The sequence below is a fragment of the Cynara cardunculus genome (genome assembly GCF_001531365.2).
Source record: "Cynara cardunculus var. scolymus isolate 2C chromosome LG 8, CcrdV1, whole genome shotgun sequence".
NCBI classification, from domain to species: Eukaryota; Viridiplantae; Streptophyta; class Magnoliopsida; order Asterales; family Asteraceae; genus Cynara; species Cynara cardunculus.
In genome coordinates, this window is record NC_037535.1 from 17252134 (window position 1) to 17265278 (window position 13145).

Consider the following 13145-nt stretch of genomic DNA (forward strand, 5'->3'; position numbering starts at 1 on the left):
AAATGAAAAAAATTATATTAAAGACACAATATCTAATAAATGTCAAAATATTAATTTAAACCCATAATGTTTATTAAATGTTAAAATATTAAATTAAAATACGGAGAAAATATTATATCAATCGTCATTTTCTTCTTGTCCAAATCTTTGTCAAATCTCGTCAACTATATCTGATTGTAAACAATGATTCGTTCACCTATTACATATTTGTATGTGATTTTAGAGATAGTTTTCGTACTCGGAAAGTATGCTGAAAGAAAGGATCCATAGTTTTTGCACCTTCAACTATGCAAAGAAATAGTTGTCTCCTCATTTGAAATCTACGTCGAAATATATCTTCTTGGTACGTTGGATTTTAAGAGAAGTAGTCTTTGTATAGACGCTTAGATATATCTTCACGGTGTTTTGAAGTTTGTTGGTTGTTTTGAGTAGGTTCAACTGCGTTGGGAAAGCGGCTGGAACGAAGAAGATAAAAGAATAAAGCTTGGATGGTGTTGCATGAAGAGGAGAAGTGGAGTCAACAAGGTTTATCAAGAGATAATAATCCATCAGGTTGATCAACGATGAATAAAAATCAAGGTTCAAAATGGTGTGAGACGGGGCGGGGCGGCGAGTTCAAGCCTGATACGTCACAGCGAGGATGCGGAGTATAGGGGTGTACACGGATTGAGTTGAACTTTTTTTTTTGACATTTTTACAACTCAACTCAATTATGACGGTTTGAAAAATCTCAACCCAACTCAACCCATTCAACAGTATAACCCAACCCAACCCAACATTTACAGGTTAGGGCGGTTGATTGGGTTAGCGGGTTACTAAAATTCATACGTTGGCAAATGAAATTTGATAAATAATACTAAAAATATACCCAACAAAGTCATTAGTTATTACAATCATTCAAAAATATATCTAAATCCTCAAGTCTTGGAATCAAATTTAAAAAATTTGAATGATAGCATCCGATTCAAATACTCAATCAAGTATGACCGTCTTGGACCTTCCCTACTCCAATGTTGCATTCTCCTTGAGTTTGTCTACAATTCAAAAAGAATATTAAACCATTTATTAAGAATATATAAGCATGAAAAAAGAACCATTGTTAAGTTTACCTTTTTCAAGAAAGTTATAAGATGAAATTTCATCCCAAAATTCACTTATTTGAATCCCCTCATTATTCTCTTTCAACCAACTTTGTGTGCATACAAGGGCCTCCATCATTTTTGGACTCAAAAGAGCTTCTAAATGAGTCTAAAATACAACCGCTAGTACTAAAGGCGGATTCAGATGCTACGGTAGATATAGGTATAACAAGAACATCTGTAGCTATCATTGACAAAATGTTATACCTATTAGTATTATCTTTCCACCAAAGTACTACGGCAAATGATGGAGTCTTTGGATTGATAGATCCATCAACCAAATATCTACCAACGTCGTTCATGTTTTTTGGCACGTCCATTTATTGTTGTTGCAAAAATGATTCCAATTTTTTTTTTCCTTTGAGATTCTTTAGAATCATTTTGTGGTGGTGATTCTAGTTGATAGCCTATACACACAGAAATAAAAATACAAACATAAACACAACAAACAATAACATATTAACATGCATAATAACATTTTTAAAAACAATCATGCATAAAACTAAGTAACCAACCTCATCACCATCTTTACTACCTTGTGAATATTGATTATACAATTGATGAATAATTTGTTCCACCTTGACAACAAGCTTATCAACGGTTTGAGCATCATATAAGGACTCAAAACAAACTTCAAATACTTCAACTTATATCTCGGATCAAGCACAACCGCCAAAAACAACATGGGATTGATGTGATCTGGATCAACCCGGTATTTGTGATATTTACTCTTCATCTTAGTAGCCATGGTGTATAACAATGAACCATTGTTACTAGCCAAGTAAAATTGAGAATCAATCTCACAAAGCTCATGAAAAAAATTGTTGGGAGTTACGTGCAATGTGCCACTAAACTTCAAAGTAACTTCGTAAAAAGTGGACAAAAATAGAAGCACACTCCCAATCACTAGAAACAAAGAATAAGACAACACATTAAATTCGAGATGTATCTCGCTGTATTGCGCGAGTACCTTTCTAGTGGTTAATAATAATTGTAGTAGTAATAATAACTTAAGATAGTTTAGGCATATGGAGTAAGTCCTTGTTCGACGACGGCTTATTGAGCCATATAACAGATATAGCCGATTCACACAACTATACCTTTGTGTTCGGTAAGGGCTTAATCGAGCATACAGGGGCTGATTCACACAACCATAATATCACACTCCTATCCACTCAACCATTACTTTTCCCCAACTAGCTCTCTCTCCAACTACTCACATTAATTGAAAAAGAACCCTAAAAATAGAGACGCCGACTATTGAATCCATCTCACATGCCGCTCGTTGAATCCACCATTCTCCACACAGGTATGTTGTTCTCCTCGTCGATTGTTCTTCACTGTGCTTCGATTCTCCGTGTACCTGTTTGATTACCCTTTTATGATAGATTGGTTCAAAGATTCCTGTCCGATTTACCCATTTCTGTTCGAACTCTTTGAACCAATCGATTGTTCCTCACTATGCTTCAACCTTTTTGTTCTATTTTTGATTTTGCTGTTCGATTTCTGATTTGCTGTTCGATTTCATGATTTTACTGTTCATGATTCAAGAGAGTTAACCAATTGATTGTTCCTCACTATGCTGTTCGATTTACCCATTTTGCTGTTTGATTTCATGATTTTCACTTTTTCTTCAAGTTTTCACTGTCCATGGTGTTGAATGTTCAACTGTTCGATTTGTGATTTTGCTATTTTCACTGTCCATAGCCAAGTGCATAGGATACTCCTAAGATCACCATTTGCACCAAGTCCAAGCTCTTCCATAATAAGATGGTTAACTTTTTTTTGAAGCAGAATCTGATTTCACAGTATGAATTGTCTGTCGAGCAACTTCAAAAGTGTTGGTATAAGCTAGTGCAATAAGTAGTCTGGTAGTAAGAAAACAAGTTTAGTAGTTCAACAATAACGGTATAAGATTATAAGGTAACTAAACAAAAATCACCTTTCCATTTAGTAAATGTGTGTAACCCATAATCTCTTTCACTCTATCTTGATCTTTAGTAGTTCAACAGTTGCAGCTGAGATGCCATGTGGTATAAAACATAAAAGTGGAAAAGAAAAACCCCAAAAGTATGACAAGAATGCTACAAGTTCTAACAACTTTTGCCATTGTTCATTATTTCTCTTTTAATATTGAAAATGACCTAATATGTTCATTATTTCTGCTTTATGTCATTGTTCATGCCATTGGTTGCTTTAATTATCTGATTCATTTGTATATGTCTTTGTCGATTATGTGTTTCCAACTTGCTGATTTTCAACCGATTAAGTATGGAACAAATAGCCGATTCACAACCGCCAAAAAGAACTAGGATAAGTTAGAAAAACAGGGTTGTTGTAAAAACGTTTCTAGAAAGTTGCATTCTTGAGATAGCTTTGAACGGAAAGGAAGGCGGAAGTCTAAAATCATTGTCCTGGAAGAAAGTTCCTGATCATCTAAAAGAGATTCACACTTTCATTAAATAGAAAGCAAATGTGTAACCACTATGACTACTTAAAAAAAATATGGGGCGTAGGTTAAAACTTAAAAACAAAACTGTGAATGTGTATGATCCTTCAACTAACTCATTTAATTTGACACCCGAGCAATGAGAACTCAAGATTCAGGTCACTTTCTGTTATACTTTTTTTTTCTTTCTATTCAAAATTTGATCAGTTACTTGTAATTTTTTTTAACTCAATCAAATAAATATGTTGAATCGTTAAGGACAACTAATCTTCCATTCTCTGAGTTGTGTACGCAATTGTTTGAAGGCGGTGTTTCCATGGGCATCAGAAGCTTTGGACCGCTATCAAATGACCTCGAGCCTTCTGTCGAGCCTTTATTTGTTTCCAACAATGAGGAAGTGGAGATCTCCAATTCCCAACCCACCTCCTCAACCCCGATATCTTCAGCTCGTATTCAAGTGAGAACCAACAAGAGAAAAGTTAGTCAATCTGACATAGATGAAGACATTTTTTTCGTTTTTAAAAACTTTAGTCGTAAAACATGGGAACCCCGATGGTGTTGAGCTTCCTTCTTACATGGTTTATCTTCAAAAACTCAACGAACTTGGATGGCCAAAAGATGGTCCATTGTACCGTATTGCAATGACTCTTCTTGGTGACAAGGACAATAGAGAGCCATGGTTGATGATACTGCCCGGATTTGCGTTTGATTGGGTTAAGACGGTTAGAGATAAACAAGGCTACAAGTACGTGATTGTCGGTTTAGCCATTGATGTTTAGGATTATGCTTGCTTTTTTGTTGATGTTTACGATACATTTCCAATGGTTTTTTTGTTGATGCTTATATACATTTCTAATGGCTTTTTTCTTGATGCTTATGACTCTTTTTATTGAAGGGTGCAATTGTGATTTCAATATGATATTCACATTTGTTTGGGCTGGATGGGAAAACATTGCACATGATTTTACTTATATCGAACATGTTTAATCTGAAATAATGTTTGCATGTTTGCCTAATCATTTGTTGCGTGTAGATAAATATTATCTTTGTGATGCTGCATATTCCAACGTTCGTGGATTTTTAGCTCTGTATCATAACACGAGGTATTGGTTACCAGACTATCGACGCAAACGTGCTTTAACTAAAGAAGAAAAGTTCAATCATGCACATGCACAACTTCGAAATGTCATTGAACGTGCTTACGGTGTCTTGAAAGCTAGATTCCTAATCTTGAAGTAAATGACTCCTTTTTCATTTACAAAAGAAAGAAATGTGGTCATTGCTTGCTTCGTGATACACAACTTTATAAGAAAATGTAGGGGTGTTCAAAAAAACCGCCGGACCGCTCAAACCGGCCGAACCAAGTCAAACCGGACCGTTTTTGGCGGTTTGAGCGGTCTGGCGGTCCAGTCTGGTTTGAAAAATAGCCGAAACCGGGCGGTCTGGTCGGTTTGCGGTTTAGACTTTTTTTTGGGCGGTTTGGACCAACCCGACCGCCATATATATATATATATAATTTTATTTTAGTATTATAATTATTCAGCCCAAACATAAAAGCCTTATCCAAAAGATTTCCTAAATCCTCTAAATCTAAATCCCTAATTTGGTAATTCCTAACCTAATCGGCTAATCCGAACATCCAGTAATCCATCGTCAACGATTACACGATATCCACTATCCACCTCTTTTTCGTTCCTAATCGTCGCGACGTCGCCTAATTCATCTAAATCCCTAGTGTTTTGAGTTTTTTTAAACAATGAACACTAAGATTTGGATTCTATTTTGACTTTGTTTTTTGGTATGTTTTACATATTTATTTGTTTGGACTTTGGACTTTGGATTGKTTAAATTGGSTTTAAACTKTAATGGYTACTTCAATGCTTAGTGGTTGGTATACAGATTACTCACATGTGAARGACACTTATTTTTTAGTACTTTTATTGTAGAAAACAAATCTCCATGGGAGATGATTATGATRGGTGATTAATATTTATTATTCAAATTTATAATAGTACATATGACACTAGGTTTTTTGGTTTTAATGTTTAAAACCCATTAAAGGCCCAAACCGCCTAAACCGGTCAGACCAGACCGCCTTTTTGTGGTCTGGTTTGACCGGTCTGGGCACTTGGTTTCAAACCGCTCGGTCTGAAAATTTCACAAACCGCCATTACGGTTTGGTTTGTGGTCTGAGGGCTTAAACAGCCCAAACCGGACCGCGAACACCCCTAAGAAAATGTAATGTTCAAGATCAACTTTTCACTAATGGAGAAGAAAATGTTGGAAGTGGAGAAGCAGAACTAGATGGATCACAATGGGGTGTTAATAGCATACAATATATGGCTAATTTGCATGATCAAATTGCAAATGAACCAATTTCAAATGTTTGATATTTTAAATTGTATCCAAGCTATGATGTTGATTTGTTTTTATTACAAAGACTTATTAATGTTGTTTTGATTATAACATTTAACTCGTATACTTATGTTAATCAAGTTGTTTTTATTTAAAAAACTTTTAAATTGATATTTTTTAATAATTATAAGTCATTTGTTCAAACATTTTCATCAAACTGTTATTTTATTTAGACAAAAATAAAGACTGGGGGTAAAATAGTCATTTCTGACATTCAGACTGTTTATTCAGCAAAACAACTGAACAACAACTTATCTATTAATATACATAAAACTATATCAATAAAGATAACTATATCCATACATGTCTTAATAGAAAACGAACCGAACAACCCTTGAGTTGATTTAGATTGAGCTGTCAAGGAGATGAAGAAGTAAGGGAAAATTGTGCAGTTCAGGCATTCTATCCGAATTAGGATTGTTAAAAAACCCACCCAACCCAACTAATCTGGTCAGTCCAATCCAACCCAACGTGAAATAATCCAACTCAAAGGAACTCGATATCTAATCGAGTTATAAAATTTTTAAACCGTAGATATTAGGTTGGAATCGAGTTACAGACTTACAGTCATTTGAATCCAACCAAATCCGATGAAACCGGTCTCTTTTTATTTATTGGATTTAGTATGACTGTCAAGTCTTTATTAATATGTACATTATACAATTACACCATCACATACTCTCTTCGTATAGATATATTTTCAATCTTTTCTCCATTTCTATATAACTCTTTAAATGTGAACATATATATGCAAATTGAGAAAAGTAGTTGAATGTGATATACTTGTAAGGAGTATGGATAAGCTATATCAAAATATTGATGATAAAAAAAGAATTATGAATAGAGACAACAACATATAAAAGTAACAAGAATATTTTGACGTACCAACCAACCCGTACGGTTCGTCCACCCTACCATCTATCTCCGCCCTATAACCACCCCGATTAAGTTTGAGTTTAATATCAAAACAAGTTTTTCTTTTTGATAATTTCTGAAAATTAATATACTAAAATCGTTATGTTTTATGGGGGTGTTTGAGATTGCTTATTTGAAACAACTTATGTTTTTTTACAAAAATGCTTATCAACTTATTATAAGTTAGTATGGTAAGAGTTGTCACTGTCACTTACCGCGTAAGAATCTCGGTCCTTACCATGCTCCTCTTTTAAGTATATAATATTTATATACGACAAATGCAATAAATAAACTCATACATATATTCTTCACCTTTGATGAAGTTTGAACCCTTGACTTCCTAAGAGGCCAAAGGCTCAAATACCGCTAGGCCAAAAGCCCTTTAGTTTGCCGTCGCTCTTACCGGATAAGATTCTTGGTCTTTGCCTTATTAATCCGATAAGAAAAGGGACTTGGTAAATGCTTACCGGATAAGCGTTTAGTAAACGGCCCCTTAGCTTATACACCTGGTGAGTTCAAGATAATTCACAATGAACAGTTCAACCAATCCCACACTTTCAAAACAGTGCATAACTTGCATCAAATTCAAGCAGCATGCCAAATACATGCTATCATAATCAAAATTAGTATAAGCTCATGATCAACAAAATTCACCAGAGCATTATGTATAATTAACACCATGTGAACAACCGGAATCAGTAGAGAAAAAAGTATCCAACAGTCCACTTATCCTTTAGAATAATTTCGGGATTTAATCAGTAATGCACATTACGCCCACCTGACAATATACCCATTCGTTCACGATACTAAAAAACAACACCCACCTCCCTATCAAACTATAAATGAAAACGACCACGATACAAACACAACAAAAAAGGGTAAACCTACGTCGTTGGATCAATTAAGTCTTGAGCCAACTAATTAAATGACAAAATGAGGTAAAGAAAGAGAGTACAACTTGTTATGTATAACTTACAACTCTTTAAAGCATCACCCCAACTTCAATCAAGTCTTGGGCTTCTTCACTATCAAAACAGGATGCTTGATGTTCTGTGCACAGTGATTGCTTACACTCCCCAGAAATGCCCTGCACCCCATTAGAAAACATAGTCAAGACATTTCATCAAACACTTGGTGATCCATTCATAGAGACCACACTGACTAACCTCTTGATCAAACCATACCCATGGCTGCCCAATACCACCATGTCAACCGCCATTTTTTCCGCCACCTCGCATACTACGTCCCTTGGGTCCCCCATGTCCACCCTCGTCTCCACCTTCACCTGCAAATTAACAACTCGAATCACTCCTCATCCCCCAACCACCATCATCATATCACTAATTAAACAAGATTAATTCATGCTCAAAAACACACTTTCGGATGGTCTCTGCAAAGCTTCTTGGCTGTCTCAATCACAGTTTCAGCTACGTCGTTCCTGTACTTATCGATGGTCGCAATTACATCCGGCGAAAACAAATACCCTGACCAATTACAAAAACTTGAGACGAAGTTCTAATCCGTTTATGTGAAATAGTAAGAAATCAATCTCCTACCTGTTCCATCGAGAGCGGTGTAGACAGCTTGGGGTGGTTTGACGTAGAGGAGGACGATGGTATCCATTCCATCCTCAGTGACTATGTTTTTCAGGCACCATGACAGCGCATACTTGCTCTCCTCCCCTTCATCCACCGCCACCAGTATCTTCCGTTCCTTAGTTGCCATGGATTTCAACGATTTCTTGCTCTTGCAAATTACTAAATCTGGAGTGGGTCTTTAGTTTTTGTGAGAGAGAGGATTGGGTGCATATTGTATTTAAAGTGGTTGGATTTACAGGCGGCGGTTTCCGGTGTTCATTGCGGTTAACGGTTTTGGCTCATGTTTTTTTTTTTTTTTTGTATTAATTAAAATAGCGGACCCGTGCACTTCATTCCAAAAATTATGAAAATTGACAGATTGCCATTCACGGGGATGTCAACGTATAAAAAAGTAAAATTTTTAAATCAACAAGGGATAATATTGAAATATTCATCTCTTGTCCATCGACTATGCTCTTCAGTCTGATCCTAAGCCTTGACTCACCCTTCATAAACGAACCTCGAACCAGCTCCGTAATTATAGAGATTAAATATGTAAATTAGTTAATAGGTACATAAAATATGTCCCTAATTACAGATGTGCTTTTCTAATTTGATGTATTTGGTCCTTGTAATTATGGATATGGTTCAGAAGTTTCATTTTTTTCTCTATATAAATTACGGACTTGTTAATTATGAGTCTATGGCTATTTTTGTAATTTTAGAAGAAAAATGGCTAAGAGGTAAACCATGTGGTCAAAATGACTATTTTAATTAATTTTAGATTAACTAATATTTACTAATAATTAATATATATTTATAATTAATGATTAATAATTAATATTAATAAAAGTTATAATTGAAAAAAAGTGAAAATAAGCTACAAAACGCTACGTCATGATATTAATATTTATTTATAATTAATTATTATAAATAATAATTAATATGTGCATCCAAATGTATGCTTAAAAAATAATTATTGAATATAACAATTCCAAAAATGTTTATATAAGTTACATAAAAAATAAAGTTATACTTWTTTTATTTCATAGATAATTAAAATATGCTAAATAATTTTAATAAAATATTTGATTTAATTATTAAATATATTTTAAAAAAATATTAATTTGTTCACCAGCTAACTTATCAACTACCAACTAGCATTTTAATCATCAGTTAACTTATCAACTAGTTTGCCAAATATAGCCTTAATTAAAATTCAAATCGCCAAGATAATCATCATATTTAACAAATACATGGGACCCATAAATTGAATTCTTATAGGAACTATCATTATGAAGTTTTGTATAGGTTCTTAGAACATCTCCACAACTGTGTTAAAATAGAGATTTTAGAAATCTAGAGTTTTTTTTTGCTCTAACAGCTATGATATAATGTTTGCTAAAATAAAAATAAATAAAGAGGAAAATGGTAGAAATCTTCAAATTTGAAGAAATCTCTAAAACCTTATATTTAAGGGACATAAAATAATATTTTAATTCTTTCTGACTATAGGAGACAAATATATATTAGACTAGACGACGGGTAAAATCAATTTCAATGGATTGTAAGAATTACATGATTTGCATTTGAATTATATGGATTGCATCCTCGTGGTTTCCATTTTATAATGTGTCGGGTCCGTAAATCTATCTCCATCTAGAAAATGTCGTTAGATGAGTTAAATCAAAGGGTATTTTAGTCATTTAGTTTATATTTTATTTTCTATTAAAACCATACGAATGTAATCGATTACTATATATTATTTTTATATTATTATGCATTACATATACCCAAAAACCTCCTCCCCTATTTTTGCTTGAACAGACTCGTTGTCCCACACCCTTTTCTTATCGACCTCCATCTTCACCTTAGCTACCTTCACCATTCTTCTTCTGGAGGAAACCTGCCATCCACCTCTTTGGTCCAGTGTCCCCTTACTCCGGCATCCATTCTCGGCAACCTCCAATTCTTTCCCTCTCCATCTCCGTCACCCTCCTGATTTAGGGGCTATCACTACATTGAGAGCAATCTGTTAAAAACATATCAGATATTTGCAATCTTGACTTACTTTACTGTTGTCCTTGTTTTGTCAGGATATTATCTAGCAAGGGTATAAAATGTTGATTCTGCAAAGTTGGGTTGTTCAAAATACTTGGAGGACTGCGCCTCATCTTTTGGAATTCTTAATGGTTAGCGGAGCACTTCGTTCAAATGTCCAAGGACCATTCTTGACACATTCCAGAAAATATATAAGCGGGTTAATTTCTTAGAATTGGCTCATAATTCACATTTGCAAGATTTGATTAGCTCTCGATTACTCTCTCTCTAAAATTTGTTCATATTCTTTCTTTTCTGTTTCTAAGTTAGATTTAAGATACGATTGTTATAGTTCTTATTTTAGCTTTAGGTTTCTGATCTTGAAATAGAATGTATAGATTTGTATGTTATTCTTTGATTTGTATATGAAATAAATCTGTTTTCTTCAAGTTTATACATTTTTAACACAATTCAAAACTGCCATTGATCTGCTACACTGGTTCAAGACCAGATTTGAGCAGGTGTGCTTCTTCGAGACCAACTTTGAGGGGGTGCTTCATCGAGACCAGATTCGAGTGAGGGGGCTTTATTGAGACCTAATTCATGATCTACTACCTTGGTTTCCGCTCAATACATCTCCACTGTTTGTTGGACTGGTTTTGAGGTCTTCACATGTTTGGTGAAGGGTAGCGAGTGACGAAGATGGTTCTTGATCTAGTGACCAAGAGAAGATGAATACAAAGACGGTCCCTGGAGTTTGCCATAACTTCTTCTACTTCCCTTTCCCTTTTTCCTTTGAATTTAGCTTCAAGTGAAGATCAACAAACCAGATCCAATTTGATTTCTTATTTTCGAATTTTGATTTTTGAGATGAGTTTACTGATTGATTCAAGTGTTCTTCCATCACCAAAAGACGTTCTGATTGAAGGTTTGATGATTTAGGATTTATTTTAGGTTTGTATGGGTTTTTGAATTAGATTTTGGGTCTGAATTACAAATCTTTTTATGAATTTAAACAAAATCGTTTGATTATGTTTAATGTTTGTTGTTGTATGTTGATGTTCTTCAAAAAGGAATGTTCTTGATGAATTCATAAATATTTTATTTTAAGGACCCAGACTGTTAAAACCCATAAACCATATGGACCAAAAATGTAATTTACTTTATGGATAATTAGATGTTAGATAATATATATCTCACTTGAAATTACAAAACCTGAACAAATTAAACAAACTTCAAAAAGACCAACTTAACCATGACAAATTGAATGAAGTAGAGTAAATTAAGAGGGTATATATGAGCCCTCGTACAACTTGTAATGTACAACGTACAACTCCTTAAAGCATCACTCCAACTTCAACCTCAAAACGTTGAATTTGCACTGTGATTCTTGGGCTTCTTCACTATCAAAACTGGACGCTTGATGTTCTGTGCACAGTGATTGCTCACACTCCCTAAAAATGCCCTGCACCCAATTTCCAATGCAATTGTTTAGTTAGACATTTCATCAAACATTTGGTGTCCATTGATAGAAACCAGACTGACCTCTTGATCAAACCATATCCATGGCTGCCCAACACCACCATGTCAACCGCCATTTTCTCCGCCGCCTCGCATATCACATCCCTTGGATCCCCCGCCTCCACCTTCGCCTCCACCTTCACCTACAAATTAACAACTCAAATCACTCCTCATCATATCACTGAACAAAGATTAATGCTAAAAAAACTCACATTCTGAAGGTCCTTGCAAAGCTTCTTGGCCTTCTCGATCACAGTTTCAGCTACTTCATTCTTGTACTTATCGATGGTCGCAATTATATCCGTCGAAAACAAATACCCTGATCAACAAAAACATCAAAATCAATTGCTCCTACGTTTTATATGAAATACCAAGAAATAGATCTTCCTACCTGTTCCATCGACGGCTGTGTAGACCACTTGCGGTGGTTTCACGTAGAGGAGGACGATGGTATCCATGAAATTCTGATTCACAACGTTTTTCAGGCACCACGACAGCGCGTACTTGCTCTCCTCCCCTTCGTCCACCGCCACCAGTATTTTCCTTTCCATAGATCTCAACGATAATTTCGTAATCAAGTCTAGAGTGGGTTGTGTTTGTGAGAGAGTATTGGATGCATTATCATTTATAGTTGTTGTATTTACAGGTGTCGTCAAGTAGCGAAAAAGCTGTTTGGCGGAGGGCATTTCTGGTATTGATGGCGGTTAATGGTTTTGTTTTGATGGTTTTCTGGTTTTCTTTTATCACCCTGGTTTTCGGTATTTGTTTCCTTTCTCCATCCGCCGTTGATTCAATTTAAATTAAATAAACTATTTTATTTTCTCTTATAAATTAAATAAATAATATACAAGTGACGTGTCAACCTCATCTATATAATGTTATCTATAATATGTTTGTAAATAAAATAGAAATATAAAAAATCTGTTGCGAATATAAACTTGTTTGAGATTGTTTATCTGAAATAATTTATGTTTTTTTTACAAAAGTTCTTATCAACTTATTATAAACTAGAAGAGTACTCGCGCAATGCAGTGAGATACATCGTGTTTTTAATATTTCATTTTATTCTTTATCTCAGTCGATGTTATA

The 13145-nt window shown here is 34.6% G+C and overlaps 2 protein-coding genes across 3 annotated transcripts; both read right to left on the minus strand.

Annotated features, from left to right (window-relative positions):
* Window positions 1-7642: 7642 nt before the first annotated feature.
* Window positions 7643-8738, minus strand: LOC112517267 (universal stress protein YxiE-like). The gene is made up of 4 exons (XM_025124642.1): window positions 8475-8738; window positions 8296-8402; window positions 8085-8203; window positions 7643-8005 (listed from the first exon to the last, which is right to left on the minus strand). The coding sequence occupies exons 1-4, from the start codon at window positions 8641-8643 to the stop codon at window positions 7924-7926; spliced, it is 477 nt and encodes a 158-aa protein (XP_024980410.1). The 5' UTR covers window positions 8644-8738; the 3' UTR covers window positions 7643-7923.
* A 2964-nt stretch (window positions 8739-11702) lies between these two features.
* On the minus strand, window positions 11703-12784 carry LOC112516950 (universal stress protein A-like protein). Of its 2 annotated transcripts, none has more exons than XM_025124213.1 (4): window positions 12448-12784; window positions 12269-12375; window positions 12081-12199; window positions 11703-12000 (listed from the first exon to the last, which is right to left on the minus strand). In XM_025124213.1, exons 1-4 carry the CDS (start codon window positions 12740-12742, stop codon window positions 11898-11900), a joined length of 624 nt encoding a protein of 207 aa, XP_024979981.1. In that variant the 5' UTR covers window positions 12743-12784; the 3' UTR covers window positions 11703-11897. The 2 variants fall into 2 exon arrangements, with proteins under 2 accessions (XP_024979981.1, XP_024979982.1); XM_025124214.1 differs by having other exon boundaries at window positions 12081-12193; window positions 12448-12778.
* Window positions 12785-13145: the final 361 nt, after the last annotated feature.